This window comes from Berghia stephanieae, chromosome 5, assembly GCF_034508935.2.
Source record: "Berghia stephanieae isolate SIO BIC M18660-M18661 chromosome 5, UCSD_Bste_1.3, whole genome shotgun sequence".
NCBI classification, from domain to species: domain Eukaryota; kingdom Metazoa; phylum Mollusca; class Gastropoda; order Nudibranchia; family Aeolidiidae; genus Berghia; species Berghia stephanieae.
This window is the reverse complement of record NC_088364.1, coordinates 54,046,630-54,064,761: the sequence shown is the minus strand read 5'-3', so window position 1 is coordinate 54,064,761 and position 18,132 is coordinate 54,046,630. Positions and strand designations below refer to the sequence as shown.

The window sequence follows — 18,132 nt, the reverse complement described above, 5'->3', positions numbered from 1 at the left end:
TAACCGAAGTTAAGTTTCCTGTCCACTATTGCAACAGTTAACACATATGTGGTAAACTCGAACCAGTTGTTGTAAACAGTGTTCTTAGTTTACCACAAATGAGCAATTTGATTAAAGCAGCCCTGTATAGATTTTGACAAGCAAAAGCAGCTTTGATGCAAGCCGACATCTTATTCAGATTGGATTAACTTTCACTCTTTTGTTCTCAACATTTGTAAAAGTCAAAGAGATTAGCTGTGGTGAGGGACAATAAGCTCTCACCAAACCCATGCACAGTGTCAATACCAAAACAAAGGATATCGCTCAATCTCTCCTTACAGCTGACTTTTGTCTACCTGTTGTAAAGACTATGCCCAGCCCCCTATTTAATGGTCACAGATGACCTCAAAGACCATACTGCAAAGCCCCACCCTCTTTTGTCTCCAATAGAGTGGTGACACACTACTGTAGCATTACCTCCCCCCCCCCCCCCCAAAATATCAGGGGATAGACGACACAACGAGAGTGACCTCTCCATCCACAATGGGAGATCAAAATAATAATTAATATTAATAAATTTTTAAAATAAACAAAAAAGAAAAACCAACAAATACATGCCATGACATGTAAGCAATATTATGTTTAATTTTGGGTCACATTTCTGTACAGTTTCAACGAGAAAGCAACAGTTTCTAATTTCTTTTAAGTCAAAGTTCGGCTCTTTCCAAAAACTATAAATTTTTTTAATTTAAAAAGCCCATTGAGTAAATTAACGTTTGCACTTAACAGCTAATAAGACTGAAATTCTGAATAATAATACTTTGCTAAATAAATTCTGCAAAACATTATTTAAAAAAGGATTAAGATAGAAATCCATCCAAGCTAGCATGAAATAATATTTAACTATCATTTGATTTTCTCAATGACCTTTGTTTGCTGTTGGTAAAAACAAACAGATATAAAAAATGTCCTCTAAAATTATACATGGGATCAGCAATGGGCAATGATCAAGTCAGATGCAAGTGTGGGATCAAATCTCACTGATCTTTCAAGAAAAATAAAAAGATTACTTAGCATGTTAAAATCCCACTTGTTTTGTCTCATAAAATTCTATCAGTGAATTAAACACGAATTGAAAATCCAAACAGTCACAATTCCCAGAACTGTGTGTGGATTAACAATTCATCAATTATGTGCAATTCAAGAACAAAGAATGATAAATTTCTAGTTCATCTTTTCAGACCGGTAAGACACCTGTTACAAATTCAAGCAATGTTGAGCATTGTCAGTGACATGGTGTGTGACCATGATCACAGAATTATGGCCTGGCATTGCGTCCATAGGTAAGATACTTGACACACACAGTAGCAGATGTAAATCAGTACCTGGCTAAATGTAGTGACAAAAATTGTATAAGTATCGGAACAAAATAGCATGTCTAAAAGACAATTAGTACTGAATGACATGGAAATTTGGGTTTAAGGTTCCCCTGCCCTAAGGGGAAATCTTCCCACCACACAGTTATATTTCTTTAAGTGTTAGAAGGTAGGACTGTGTAGTGTGCAAAGATCGATCCATCTGTCTATGATGAGGGTGATTTTAGGGTGAAATGGTCTTAACCACCATTATTATTAAACATGAATTAAACCTGTACAATCTCTCATTGTTAAAAATGCACAGAGAAGACAAAGAATATGACAAGACTCACTCACACAGAATGACCAATATCACACATTCTTTCACCTTCTAGATCGTTGCTTGAAACCAGCTTTCTTTACCTTTGTATCTCCCTTGAATCCTTTGACCCCCATTTTCCCCTTTAACATTTTGCCTTTCATTGATTTCTGTGAACTACTACTAAACTTGACAGAAAATTTGTGTTTTTTGTTTCCTAGTTTCTCTCCAGGACTGTCCTTAGCTTTTCCCTTCTTAAAATCTGTTTTGGGTCTCTTTGCACTTGGACTTGATTTATCTTGTGGTAATTTCCTTTTCTTTTGTTTATTTTGGGAAAACATTTCTGTAAAAAAAATTTTTTTAAAAGGATGTAAAACAAAACAAATTTGATCATAATAGGTATGGCAAACCCTCTTATCGAGTCATGGCTTTATTGGCAAACCGAGAATTTTAACTCAAATCGTCTCTCTCTTTTTCTCATTTTCAGTCCGTCAAATAAAACGTTTTTGGTATCAAATTAAATCTCAAATCTTCATCTTTAAAAAAACGTTCATGCTTTTTTCATATGATTTGCCGTTATTTCATGGCTTTGAGTTGAAGAAGAGGAGTAAACTTCGATTTTGGAACCGGCGCTCCGCTACTCGATCACCGTAACTGACGGTTGTCTTTTCTCTCCGCTCGGCTGGTCGCGTCAGCGCTATTAATAGTAACGTCGATGGCTGCATCCGAAAGAAAATTGAACAAGCTTTCATTCGATACCAGATTCGCATTTTTATGATTTTTTTCAAAGGTTGAAGTTTCATGTTAAAAACTTTAAATTGATAAAAAAATTGAGAAAAATTTGAAAATTTGGACGATTCTGGTATCAAAAGAAAGTTTAAAATCTCAGCTTTAAAATGATGTATACGAAAGCAAGATTAATAGCTTTGCGTTCACCAGCCAACTGAAAACGAAACTACAACTACAACATTTGCCGTATTCACTTCACTCATATGCCGGCTCAGGCAAGGGGCACAATCGCTGATATTTCGTAACTTTGCGTTGAAATTGACAATTTTGGCTTTGTCAGCTACTTTAGGGGCAAATTATTTCTATTTTACTTAGAGTTGAGCTCAGAAAAAAAATACACATATTGTTTATAAAAAGATGTGTATTGTTAGAAAGTTACAGAGGTCTGGTTTGAATATTTATGAAAATACGGCATTTTGAAAACGGACAAAAGGTTGCTTTCAAAGAAGGACAAATTTTGGCGATTTTCTACAAATTTCGAAATAACATATCTTTTTTAATTTTTAACCAATTTTAATAATTTTTATACCATTTTAATCAGGAAAAAAAAGTTCTACCTGTTGAATGCAACTTAAAGACAACAATTATATAATCTAAATTTGGGTTTTCCGTACCTGATCATAACTTTAGATATAGCAGAAAAACAAAGTTGGTTTTCTAGACTTAGAAAATATCATTCATCAAATACAGATGTGAATCTGCACACATAACTAATTTCCAAAAGTAAAATGTACCAATTGCACTGGTTAAAAATAAGATGTCAAACAATATGTAGTTTTCATTGACATAAGTCAAAATGTCAAGTGGACATGGTTATCAATATTTACAGTGCATTGCAAAACTTTTGTTTGTTTTTTTAAAAGCTCAATTGCAAAACAATTGGTTGTAGTAAGTTTATGTGCTTGAATTCATTCGCTAGAATAATATACGCTGTAAAAATATTACTCTCTTTAATTTGCAATATTCCCATCATTCAACTTTTGGTGCTTAGGTCTATTATTTTTTCTTTTCGATCTTGTAATCCGGTTTTTAAGAAAAATGATTATAATCAAAACTACCTAAATTTTGAGATTAGAATTTCAAATAAAAATAAAAACATCTAAAAGAAAAAATCGAATGAGTACCTATGCTAAATCAATATATTATCGTTCTTAATCATGCCAACCAGCAAACAAAGAAAAAAATATTAAAAATTAAAAACTCTCCAAAAACGTTGATACTTATTCAAAACCCAAGTCTGAATGTCATGCAAAAATGTCTAAATTAACCAAAAGATAATTTAAACTACATTTTGGGAAAACTTAAAGCAATAATCATAAATGTATCATTTGAATTTATTAATTATATCTTGTGACAAATGCCATACCTGGCTCTGGTTCTTCTCCAACTTCCTCTCTGTAATATTCTGCATCATCATCATCGTCTTCCTCTTCATTGTCATCCTCTTGTATGCTTTCAATGTCATCATCATCATTATCATCTTTTTCATCATCATCATCATCATCATCATCATCTCCAACTCCTGAATCTGCTTGAGCATTTGCTGATGAAAAAAGGGTTTCAGTTAAGAAATATGAGTCAAGTTTATCTTCAATGGACAAGGAGACAGCAAGCAATTGATCACTGTTATTGCGTCACAATATTGAAAATGACATATTCTAGTGTTTCCGAAGATAAAGAGCATAATCTACCTTACGTAGAATAAAATGACACCCTTCTTGCAAAATTATTTCTACAGCTCAGTTAGTAACAGTAATTTGATTTTCATTCATCATTTGGAGTCAATTTCTAAGCTAATTAAAGAAGCAATTAATATTTTTTTTTAATATGATAGGAAAAAAATATATTAAACACACCCGAAAGGTTCTATTCTATAGTTTGGTTTGATTTAGTATGATGGCAATTGCAACACTTAAAGAATGAAGGTGGTGGGAGGGTCGAAGATATTAGATCTATAATTTGGTACCTAAGAAAGAGTAAGAGGGATTAGTTCAAACAGAGAACAGAGGTAGGTAGATCCCAAGAGCCACCAATCATTGTCTAATCTGAGACGACTGAGACACTGGATTAGAATCTGCACCAAGAGGGAAATATTTTAATTTTTACAATATTTTTTTTTTAATATATGTGACATTTAAGAGAATTATTAATTACAATAAAAAATACTGTCTAGCATAAGATTAAATAAAAACAAAAAACAAAAGAAACAAAAACATTTTTTTTAAAGACACACATATTTGGCAGCTTCCTCGTAGCCAAAGATCCAAGCCAGAGCAGACAAAATACTCATAACACTTTCAAGACAGAAAGCCATATGGATGGGACAACAGACATAAAGGGATAGCAGATGTGGCAAAAGTTGACCCCTCAGGGGAAATATCTATGAATTAGTAATAAGTTAGTATCAAATTCAATGGGCAAGCAACTTCTTTCAATCGGATACCTTTATCCACAAACTTAGAAAGGACACATGTTCCAGTGGTTTTAAGGTACCACTAGAAATATTTTGAGAAGGGAAAGAGCCTGAATACTAATTTTCAAAATCTCCACAGACAGATGAAAGGAAAGGCACATTTACCTTTCAACTGTTGCCTCTTTCTCTCCATGCCCTCTTTTGATTTCTTGACCTGTTCTTCTTTGGCTCGTTTTTTGCGCTCTATATCTGCCTCTTGCTTCTGTTTGCGAGCAAGCTTAAGTTTCCTGAGAAAATGTAAAGAATAAAGTCAATATGCATTAAACAAGTAAAATAATTTGTTACATAAATATGTACCTCTATGTAGCAGTCAGGTTCATGAAAGATTTCTAAAAATTGAAAGTGTACATCTCATTTTACACATTTTGCTTCCTTTATCTGCCAATAAGATCTTTGCAATCAAAACCTAAAAGGGAGTCTTAAGTGATGAAGCTATGCATAAGAAGGTGAGATGGGCTTGAGGAGAGGTCACCTATGACTCATGGAAGGGTGCAAACAACTGAAGAGATGTACAGTCTTTGAATAGGATGTATGAGGATGCTTTATCTTTCTGGTTGGAGCTAAATGTTTAAAATAAAACAGCAAAGTGAATAATATATTGAAATGTACATTAAACCGTGAACGAAAATGTAAAAAAAAAAAACGAAACAAAGAATGAGAGGAGAAAAAGGGGGGGGGGGGGGGGGGGGGGGGGGGGGGGGGAGTGAATTAAACAAACATATTTTATCATTTGGCATTTGGCTTTAAAAGTAAATTACAACTAAATAAATGACACAGTATAAATAAATCACATACTGTTGTTTCTGTCTCATTTCCTTAGCAGCTTCCAACTCCTCTGGGGTCTTTTTCACATAGGCGTGGTATAGCACATTTCCTCCTTCAAAACCCTCTTCTATCTTCACCAAGCTTAGATTTAATCTAGGACCTACTTCTTTTAATCTGCAAATGAAATAAAATTTGATACGAATGAATTTTGAGGAGTATAAGCGATCAAATAAGAGATAACAGTTTCCTCCAACCAGCCTAATCAATTTTTTTTTTTTAAACGAAAGGGAGGGAGGGGGGGGAAGGGGGAGGAATTTGAATAACTGAAAATATTTCAAGTTTCCCTGTTGTTTATTAGTTTTATTCTACTCTTAATTTCCTTTCAATAATCTCTTCTAGTAAAAAAGAGCTTACAATCGCTGCCAACTTTTCAAAAATAAAATAAGGATCGCCAATTTGGCCTGAGATGAGGGGACGACAAATCCGTTTTTAACGGAATGGTTGGCAGTTATGGGCTTACCCTTTGTCACAAGTATAGCACAAATGATAGTTTAAACAATTAACAGAAATGGATGAGGGAGAGAGATTACCTGATAGCATTGATAGAATTGGGTCTGACACCTCTATCTCTAACCTTTTGCGGCACCAGGACTTGATTATGTGGCCCGTCTTGTTCTCCTTCACTATCAGACAAACCACCCCTAAAGAGTCAAATTTAATATACATATGTACGAGTCTTATGTGTAAAATAATTAGTTTTTAAAAAAGTAAATAATAAACTTAAATAACAATTAATGTATCATTGGCTTCAGTCGCAAACCATTCAGATCAAGAAAACTCAACAATACAAGAGATTTTAAACATTACCAATGCACACATACAGTTTTGTTACATTTTAAAATATAGCATTTTCATTGAGTCGTTTTACCCAATTCAAAATTTATAAGCATGATGTGTCATGTGTTGAGGAATGATCTTGACCTAAAATAAGAAAACTGAACTTCTTGATGTTGAAAATGGTTTGCAACCAAGTCTATCAATATGAGAGCCATGACATTCAATCTTTGGGGAAAAAAGCTAAGGTAAGGTAAAGTATAAAGAATTTAACAGCCTTTCTTTCATCAAACAAAATCATTACTTAAAAGAAAAAATTAGGAAAAAACATTAATTCAAATTAAAGCTATTCCATTATTCCATCTAAAAAGTCCATGAAGCCAACATTTATTCTATAATAACCTCATAACCAGTCTCTCTGCTTGTATGGCGAGTGCATTAAGCTATCAGGTACAGATTCCTAAGAGAATTCACATCATCATGAGTTTACCCTCCTTGTCCTCAATCAGGATTTTTATTTTCCTTATTGTTTACCTAACTGCCTTGTAGTATAGGACTAACATTATAAGCCCAGCTATTCTCTATTAAATCAACTGACTAGTATATTGTTTGTTGGCAATTAAATAACAGCTTATCTTTTGGTTTCGTATTAATTTTACTATTTATTTTGAAATTTGAAATTCTAAGTTAATGTATGATTTATTGGTAATTGCCTAAAAATAAACCTTTGAAATGAACTTTATACTTGTTTTAAAAAAAACAAAGTAAAATAGCAACCACAGACTCACTTATCTAAGAAGAGATCAGAAATATCCTTTCGGTCCCCCAAGTTCGGAAGCTTTGACTTTGACTTCATAAGTTTCTTCATCCCTCGACTTAATCCAGTCGGAACCATTCTCATTGTGCTTTGAGGATTATCATAGATTGTAAATTGTTATCAGGATAAAAAGAACAAGTTTGAATTTCTCATTAGTAAAATTGTTTCTGGGTTGCCAAGAGCTTGAAAGTAAATAACAAAAATGAATATGACAACTTTTTGAATAATCTTTAAGGGAAAACGTGGCCCAGCAGGTACAGTCTTTGCTTCGTACCCAAAAGGTAAAGAGTTCGAATACCCATCTCGTTGTGTGGCATTGAGCAAGTCACCTCAACCTAACTCACTTTGCAGTGCTGCACTGCGACTGACACCTGGGTTTTCCAGTCTTACCATTGAATAGACCCTAAAGTCAAATTTCCCCTTGGGGATGAATAAAGGGAATTTTATTTTTATTCATTGGTCTCATTAACTAGTATTTGTATTTGACATAGAATGTATTGATTATTGGGTATAATAAATACTAATATACAAGGTGGGCAAATTTTGTTATTCAAACACGATGTGCCATTCATGAACGATGTTTATTTCCCTTCCATTTCAAATATGCCTACACAGACCGACCTACTTGATATTGGAAAAATTCGTAGTTTTCAGGGGTAATAACAAAGTAGACATTATAAATACTTTTAAAAATTTGTGGTTAAATACATTAGAATAATGCTTTAAAGTCTTTTATATACTATCTCTGGCAACAAAATTTTGTGTTCAAGAGGTTTATTGAATTAAAGATCTTTATACAATTGTCAATTAGGACCCAAAAATTCGTAGTACTACTAAATTTTTCTACTAGTAGCAGGCAGGTTTGCTACCTAAGGTGAATATGGTGTTAACTTTTTTTTTTTTTTTGATATTTCCTGGGAAGTTTATACTTCTTACTAAAAACAAAGAAAAATACCTAAAAAGAGCATTAGTGATGAAATGAAAAACATAAAAACAGCTGATGAAATGGACTTACAACTATAACTTACTGCTTTTAACTTTAAAAAATAAATGTGGAATAAAAAAAATAAAAACATTATAATGGTAAAGACTTACTAGTGGCGTAAATTGTATGAATCATCTGCAGGATCATAATTGATTAAGACACACCTCCTCATATTGTTCAAACGAACCTGAAATGATTTAAATATTGCTGTAATCTATTATACACATGTTCAAATTCTATGTCTATCATAAAGAGAAAAGTGTTACCCAATACATAACATAATAACCAGTAAAACCCTATTAAAATAAAATACATTTATACCTTTACACTTGCTTGATTATGAACAAAATTAGAATATGCAAACTTTGGCAATAGGATATTCTGAGACCAACAAAAGAGAATTTGAGGGACATAAAGGGCACTGTCTCCAAAAGCAACAGAAGCTAATGTATGGCTGCCAACATTTTGTAATATGTGTTGTCATTAAGAGCGAGTGTTTATCCCATCCAGTTTCTCTTGCAAAATGTTTCCTGTCATATCTATAAGTTCCAGTTACCCAAAACACGGGTTAGTCAATTCAGCAGTAAGAAAGAAAAATCCACCCAGAGATTAAAACCAGTCCTTTGGTCATGAGGAAAAATCTTGGAGGTAAAGGACTCCCCTTTTATATTTCGTAAAATAACTCCAACCACAAAATGTGACAAAACATCTTTGAAGACTTATCGTCAACAAAACATTATTTTATGTCTACACCTATGGCGTTTAACGGTGATCCTACACGTTTATGTCATAGATGTCAGGAGAAAAGTAAATAAGAAATCCGCCTAATAATAATAATAATAATAATAATAATAATAATAATAATAATAAATATATATATTATTTAATATATATATATATATATATATATATATATATATATATATATATATATATATATATATATATATATATATATATATATATATATTTATTATATATATATATAATGCAGTATCCACTCAACGTGCTCAAAGCACTTTGTTGTTTTTAAGGGTTCTAAGCCGCTTGCGACACATTAGGTCATTTCAGCACCAGTAAAAAACGTTATAGATTAAGAATTGAAACCACATGAGAAAAAGTAAGACAAAGAGGAACGGTACAAATAGGGAACAGATGTAAATTCCAAGAGCACACTATCAGTGTACTCAGTGTGAGATCACCTAAAAGTAAAAGTCTCATCCAGACACAAACACAGGTCCTCACTAAGAGGAATACACTCAAATGTTTACAAACCAATATATATTTTTAACAACAACAACAAAATGTAACTACATATCAGAGACGATACAAGGGAAAAAATATCCCTTCCCAAAACTATAACTATACATTTGACTGCTTCCCTCCTAGTCAAAGACTCCAGCCAGGGCTAGGACAAAACTAAGTAATCTCATTCCAAGACAAAGACAGAAAGCAACTCAGAAAACATATAAGGAGATAGAAGGCACATTGTGACCTCCTCCCCACCATGGGAGTCAAAAGTACTTCAAATTGCATCAAAAGTCAGCAGCAATACATCACAGACACATGGGTGCTAGTACAAAAGCATCAAATGCCTGCAGATATTTTACCACTCAAAAAAGCCTGCAAACAAGTTACAATTTACAGAGATGCCAACTTAAAATTGTGCTCACATGAATTTCAGACATCATTCGAAGAATTTCATTAGAGAAAATCTTATCTTTATAAATGTAAGATAGGTAAACACAATGTTCAATACCACCCCAAATCTCCAAAACCCCAAGTGGCTGTGGTTGTAGTAGTTGTGGTGACGATGATGTGGTGGTGATGGTTGCAGTGATGATGATTAGGTGCTGGTGTTTGTAGCAGTAGTAAAGATGAGGTTGTAGTAGAGGTTTTGTAGTAGTAGTGTTAGAAAAAATGATGATGTGGAAGTGGTGGTAGTAGTAGTAGTAGTGGTGGTGGTAGTGATGATGATGATGATGTGGTGGTGGTGGTAGTAGTAGTAGTATTAATAGTCATGATGATGCTGCAATGGTGGTGTAGTGAAGGTGAAGACGATGTGGTTGTGATGGTTGTATAGTAGTGGTGAAAATAATGCCGAGTGTGTGTTTGTTGTAGGCTTACAAAAAAGCAAGCCTACTGGCTTATACCGACGATTTAGCATCCATGCAGACAGTACGAGACGAGAAGCCTTTTCCGAGGACTCAACTTTGCCCTCACCAACCCAGGATGTCTGAACGTAACATTAGACTCATTTGGTTACTTAGTAAAAGAAGAGGAAATAATCATGAGAGAGAAGAGGGGCATGAAGGTAATCTATAAGAGAGGGTGACCGTACAAAAATGAACAAAAGTTAGTCCTGATCCAATTACTTACAGTATTTGGATTGATAGATGGAAACATGTTCTTAAATGTGACGTTGATGAGTCTGTGCTCCATGGAATCGGAGGGTATATTGGTCACCATCACGGCATGATTAGCAAACAGTTTTTTATCCAGGTCAGGATGTCTCTGAGAAGACAACACATCTCGGGACAAACAGTACTCGTTGATCTTGAATGTAATTGTAGGACCTTTTGGCACACATATCAATCTCAAGTAAGCAGCCCTCTCTGTCTTGGTTAACACTATGAAATGCGAAACGTGAAGGGTGCCGGCTATACTCAGGAAATCCTTCATCACATTTTTCCTCCTGATCTGGAAAGGAAAAAAAAAAAAGTAGTACTATAAATTTGGATACAGGAAATTGATGGAAGAAAAACAACAGTGAAATTGCATTATCAGTGCAAAATAGGTACAATACATGACTCAAAATTTACGTTTCCTGGATGCAAAATTTCAAGACAAAAATAAATAAATAAATAAATACTATCTAAAAATTGGGGGCAGAATGGTCATATCTTTATGAGTCTTATATTTATGAGTATGATGATTACAAGAGAATATTTTTTTCCTTTTTACTAAAAAAAAGTATTTACCCATTTAAAAAAAAGACTTTATCAAACCATTCTTACCTTTAATCTGGATGCAGTGAAAGGTTCCATAACCTGTCGTATATCCTTTATTAAAGCTTTCACTGATTTTCCCACTGCCCCACGTTGAAATACAAAAGAATGTGGAGCTTTAGTATAATCTTGTTCTTGATCTACTACATTCTTCTGGGCGGATCTCGCCTTTTTGGCCTGCTTCCCCTGTGACCGATTAATGAATCATGAATGAATAATAATAATAAATAATAATAATAATAATCTTTGAACAGTGTCAAGTTATTCATTTCATACAAAGCACTTGCATGGAGTACAAGAAAGAAACTGACATGAAAAAGTCAGAGGCAACCATATATTGAACTCTTACTACCTCCCCCCCCCCCACACACACACACAAAGTGTGTTTGGCTAGTGTAAGATTGAATCTCGCCTTTAATGGGTAAAATTGTACGGATAAAAATTTTTAAAATACAAACACATACCAGCGTGCACGCTCAAGACAGCGAGCTTGTATTGCAACAGTAAACCAGTAAACGTGTACTAGATCCTGAGGCTAGGTGCCCGGTTACCGTGTAGGTAGGCACACCCCCCCCCCCCAAAAAAAAATAGAGGCATCAAAATAAAGGCAAAAAAAAAATAAAGAGAGACACACACACACAGATATACTTGTTTTGTAAATAGTTAATGAATTGTCCTTTCCCAAAAATAATTTTAAAGGCTCACAATATTAATTATACCACTATCTACATCAAGAGATGATAAATATTTGGCCCAAAGCTAGAAATATATGTTTTTACTTTACAAAGCACACTACAATACATTTGTTACTGCAACCTAGTGGCTGTGCAGTTTATAAATTAGACTCATGAATATTTAATAACTTGCAAAACATAGAAATATACAAACTTTTAAAATAAAAACTATAAAATGCCCATAAAAACGTTGGAAAGTATGTATTCAAACTAAAAACATAGTAAATAATAGTACTGAAAATATTATGGACTAAATGTAAATAAATAAATATCTAAATTAAAAGATATTCATATAAATATTGATATTGTCGGGCAGCCATGATGAGAAGATAATGAAAACAAGTGTATAGATCTCTGAAATTTGGCACGAAAAACTGAAAATAATGATACCAAAATATTTGCAATATTCCCCATTATACAAAGGTATGCATCTTTAATTGAACCCCCCTAAACGCGAATGGCAATTTCGAGTCACAACTTTCTTATGGGCGATTTGGGTCACAATTTGACTCCCAATGCTGCTGCTCTAAACTGCCTAATAGTTAGTAATAGGCTTTTTCCACCACCTTTGCATAAAAAGGTATCTGCCATGTGTATATAGAAAAAAGCCTGACCTTCTCTTACTATTCATAGATATGTCTGTTTTTGATAGATGATTATTATATGTCTGTGAATAGACTTCTATCCTGAGTTTGTGCTATCCTGTCTTTCAACCTCCGTTCCCGTTTTGAGACTTTGGCTTTGTTATGATATTTAGGTTTACTTCTGTTCTCTCTTTGATAGTGCAGCGCGAAGTGCAAAAGTGAACACACCATGGTGTATTCGCGATAGCACAACATTTTGATAAAATCTGATCTTGTCAATGCAATTGACATACGGAGTGTCCACGTACACAGTAACCGGGCACCTAGCCTAAGGATCTACGTACACGGTAACCTTCTACCGTGCTTTAGGAGGGAGGGGCGAAGGGGGCATTGAGCTTGGTGCACGGTAACTTTTGACCTTGATGTCTTTCATTCCTACCCCCACTTGTGTGTGTGTGTGTGTGCATGTGTTATAGGCAGAATGTAATCAGTAGCTGGGCTGCTGGACAGCCAAATGCCTGATTAAATTGGCCAAACAAAGAATCTATAGTTTGATATTAGACACCCACTACCCGATGTCTTAGTTTTTAAATCCATTATATTAGCCTAGGCCTAGTGAGAGACAAATTCTACATGGAATTGCAAACCGAGATGAAAGCTTTTGTTTTACCATGAGATAAGCGGGGGAAGGAATGACACTACCAGGCCTGTAAATGGTTGGTGAAAATTTTATCAGAATTTTTTGAACACGCGAAAATAGACCAAAAGGACAAAAATATGGATTATTAATAAACACAATACAGATATAACATGTCAATTGACTAGTCAAGTCCCGTCACTCATTTATAATGAGGTCCGTATTTTCTGGTACCAAAAAAACAAAACAAAAAAAAATCCCAAGTATTTGAGAGACTACATACATTTCTGGGCCAGGTCTGAGTTAGCTGTAAGGGTGTGTATCTAGTGCTTGACACGAGAAGCTGCATATCTTTGCTCCTGTTTGTTTGTGTTAAATTTTTCAGCTGATCCTTTCGTTTATTTGGATTAATTCTTATAGAAGAAGAAGAAGAAGAAGAAGAAGAAGAAGAAGAAGAAGAAGAAGAAGAAGAAGAAGAAGAAGAAGAAGAAGAAGAAGAAGAAGAAGAAGAAGAAGAAGAAGAGGTGGTGCAGTCATGTGTGAAGGAGGAAAGAGAGAAAAATTAAAACAATCACGGTTATGAGGAAAGTATACTTCCGCTGAGAGCTTTCGAAGAAGAATATATATATATATTTCTATGAAAAATAATTATTTCGCATTATTTTTTTCCGATCGACATTTAGACTGAACCAAAGAATCCATAAGAAGGAGAAAAGAGAAACGAAGAAATGCATGTGTGTAGGTAGCAACATAGAGAGAAACGCCCGGGTCTGCTAGGTGTGTGTTAGATGACTCACACGAACTTGCCGTGGCCTCTCTCGCTGCCTGTGGCACAGTAGGCAGGCAGTGAATACACCCACGTCGAGCAGAGCATGTAGGTGGCATGATAATATAGCTAACTGATAGATGGTCTAGTTTTGTTTTGTCTTTGATGCGACAAATAAAAATTTTCTTTTTCTTTTTTTTAAAGTTGGCAGTCAAAACGGAATAAAATCAGATTTTTCCGAGGAATGAAATAAAACTCTTTTATGAAAGAAACCATGGGTCTCCTGATGACGTAAATCAAAGGAGGTGCTTTATGATAAGCGATTCTTACGACACGCGATTCGTGCAATTTTAACCTCTTGACAGTAACACTTTTATTTCTTTTTCATCCTGATAATAGTTTCCCTATTGTTAATGCAGAATAAATCGTTTCCACCAATCAACCTATAATTACATAGCTTGTCTTTTAATGAAAACATTAAGACTAAGATCTGGTGTATGTAGGTGGCATGATAATATAGCTAACTGATAGATGGTCTAGTTTTGTTTTGTCTTTGATGCGACAAATAAAAATTTTCTTTTTTTTTTTTTAAGTTGGCATTCAAAACGGAATAAAATCAGATTTTTCCGAGGAATGAAATAAAACTCTTTTATGAAAGAAACCATGGGTCTCCTGATGACGTAAATCAAAGGAGGTGCTTTATGATAAGCGATTCTTACTACATGCGATTCGTGCAATTTTAACCTCTTGACAGTAACACTTTTTTTTCTTTTTCATCCTGATAATAGTTTCCCTATTGTTAATGCAGAATAAATCGTTTCCACCGATCAACCTATAATTACATAGCTTGTCTTTTAATGAAAACATTAAGACTAAGATCTGGTGTTAGGTTTTAAGATTAAATCTTGCCTGTAATGTAATGGGTTAAATTGTATTGTTTGATCTTTTTAAAATAACACACACACACAGAGCGAGGTCTATCCATTGCTTGTACTACAGCGGCAAACCAGTTACCGGAGTTACCGTGTACGTATATCCTAAAGCAAGGTGCCCTGTTACCGTGTACGTAGACACTCCCACTGACAACCACAAATGAAAATGTGCCTAAAAACGCTAGCTTGATTATGCGTGAGAATTCTCTGTCCACTCTGAGCATTTAATTTTGCATCGATATCGTTTCCATAACCCATCGGCTAGCGACCATTCAGAGAAGGAAGTGTCAATTGCCAAGGAGACAGTCCTTGGTAGTTGGCGGTTCATCAACTGCCAAGCAGTCAAATTGGAACTCTTCAGCTGCATGCGGTGATTTCAGTTGAGCCTCGATTTGCACGCATACGAATCTCGAATCCTATCACTTTCTTCCAATCATTCATGCCTTGTCAATCATTGTGGAAAGGACTGAGTCTACACTCGTTGGAATTTGTTTTTAATTTTTATAAGTCTTTTCATGAATTCCAAGACGAGTTAAAAATCATATCAAAACAAAAATTATTGTTGTTTTTGGATTCAGCGGGAAAAGAAAACCAGAAGGATGAAGTGACAAATCCCTGTCAAGTCCTAGATTGTTTTTTTTTAAAGTATAGGATTCCCTCTGTTTTAAAGGAAATTATACTGTACACAGAAACAATTCACGTAAAACATTTTTGGAACAAGATCAATCCTTGGCATCTAATCGTAAACAGCTAATAGACGATTTACCAACTGGCACGGTCTGAGGCAAAAAGAGGAAATGTGTGTGCATGTGTGTGTAAGAGGGAGGGAGGGAGAGAGAGAAACAGAGAGAGAGAGAGAGAGAGAGAGAAAGAGAGAGAGAGATAGAGAGAGAGAGAGAGAGAGAGAGAGAGAGAGAGAGAGAGAGAGAGAGAGAGAGAGAGAGAGAGAGAGAGAGAGAGAAATATTAATTGACGTCACCCCGTGGCAGTTAATCGACGTCACCCTGTGGCAATTCATCGGTAGTTCACGATTTACCAACTGGCACTGTCCGTGGCTAAAACTAAAAGTTAAAAGAGGGAATGAGTAAGAGAGAAAGAAAAAAATGGAAGAAAGAAAGAAAAGAGAAAACGAGAGCCGAGCATTATCAATAACAATGAGTGTGTGTGTGAGAGAAAAAGAGAGAGAGAAAGAGAAAGAAAGGAGAAAATGACAGAGAAACATGCACAGAGAGGAAAAAATGGCACAGAGAGAGAGAGAGAGAGAGAGAGAGAGAGAGAGAGAGAGAGAAAATGACAGAGACAGACAATGAAAAAGAGAAGATGACAGAGAAAATGAGATTATTAATTAGCCTAATATTAATATTAATAACATCACTCTGTCGTCGTGGCAATGCATCACTTCGTGAAACTAACATTACTCCGACTCCGTGGCAGTTAAAAATACACATGCGTAGGGAGGCCTTCTGAAAGCTCCTACATCCCCAGTACTTTGTTTTTTATAATGTTCTAGATGTCACAATATAACAAGGTACTTTGGTAAACGTCCATTTGGCCCTCCAGCAGGGAGCCGATAAATGGCCTAGTGGCAGTGACCGGATTTTTTGGACTTTTGAGTGATGGGTCTCAGAAAAAGTTCCATAGATTTTTTGTTTATGGATGGATTTTAATGATTGATGTCTTATTTTCTTCAGGAGAAATTACTCTATCGTTTGGTGTAGTTTATTTTAAAATCAATGACAATTTAGTATAACTTAATTATGGATAAAATAGGGTATAATTTAGCTTTGGATAATTAAAAGATTAGAACTTGGTAAATCAAAATTTCATGCTGGCACGTTTATTTAACAGCTTAACTTTTTTAAAAAATTAAATTCAGGGCAAAGTTGTATACCGCATCCATGAAATTCGTTCCAGTAAAATCCTTACTCAAATCTTAGCGGCCATTTTAGACCAGTTTTGAAATCCAAATGGTGGTTACTACCGGAAATGCAACAATTTTCAGGTCATAAAGTCCGTCAGTAAATAACAAAGGCAAATAGAAGACCATTTTTCAGCCTTTAAATTTAAACTTACATAACTTTTTTTCTGCTTATCTGATTTTCACAATTTTGTTATCCTTAGAATCGTGTTGAAAAGCACTTTAAAATGATATAGGTTTCATTGAGCTCAATCCAATTTGAATTTTTTACCAAAGTACCTAATATAACTTTCGCCGTGTCCAAATTCAGAAACACAATATTGGGTGGGATGCGCATGCGTGACGGAAGTGTATAAAAACGATCCGTTAAGATACACCGTCAACGGAGGTGCATAAAAACATTACGTAAAAATAAGTCTCCCCCTCCCAAACCCCCTACTAGAATATTATAAAAAACAAAGAATACTGGGACTGGGGATGGAATGTAGTGTAGGAGCTTTCGGAAGGCCTCCCCCCACGGCCACGGCGTAGTTGATGAACTGACACATGGTCCTTGGCAATTGACGATTTGACAATTGTCAAGGCCTTTGGCAATTGACGCTACCTTCAGAGAAATAGAGTTCAAGTTTATTTTCCTAAGTGTTCGGAGAAATAGAGCCGTCTGGTGTGAGTGAGAGTGTTAGTGTTAGGCAGGGAGGACAACAAAAACACGTGCGTCCGAACTTCGGTCAAATATCGTTGTTTGGCAAAGTTGAAATGATGTCTAGTGTATGAGAGATTTTATTCGTTAGATTTTCAGTTTATATACATATCATAACCATAGAATTGCTCACTTACTCGTTTACGGCGCATATTTTCCAACGATAAGAATAAGAAAACAGAGAACGGTTATGGTTTTCTGCTCCAAAATAAAATTTGTTTTGATTCTAAGTATCCGTTTTTGACTTATGTGAAAATGAGCTCTCTATTTACTTTTTGGAGTAAACTCCCCTTTACCAACAATACCTTGCGCGTTGGCCCAGGGTTGCCAGTTTGGCATTTTAAATGCCAGATTCCAAAAATCTGGCATTTTTTAAAACCGTTTGGCATTAGAAAAATCATTTGGCATTTGGCATTTTCATTTGGCATTTTCTTTTCTTGAATATTATACTTCAAATGACACCCTTTCTCAACCGTGGTGTAGTGGTTTAGCACTCCACTTAGTAGTCAGTAGGTAAAAAAATACCCCAAAAAGGAA

The 18,132-nt window shown here is 34.8% G+C and overlaps 1 protein-coding gene across 1 annotated transcript; it reads right to left on the bottom strand.

Moving 5' to 3' along the window:
• Positions 1–599: 599 nt before the first annotated feature.
• On the bottom strand, positions 600–17,877 carry LOC144973205 (suppressor of SWI4 1 homolog). The gene is made up of 10 exons (XM_078915364.1): positions 17,733–17,877; positions 11,334–11,510; positions 10,696–11,016; positions 8,427–8,503; positions 7,303–7,419; positions 6,271–6,381; positions 5,711–5,854; positions 5,021–5,142; positions 3,809–3,985; positions 600–1,996 (listed from the first exon to the last, which is right to left on the bottom strand). The coding sequence occupies exons 1-10, from the start codon at positions 17,745–17,747 to the stop codon at positions 1,719–1,721; spliced, it is 1,539 nt and encodes a 512-aa protein (XP_078771490.1). The 5' UTR covers positions 17,748–17,877; the 3' UTR covers positions 600–1,718.
• Positions 17,878–18,132: the final 255 nt, after the last annotated feature.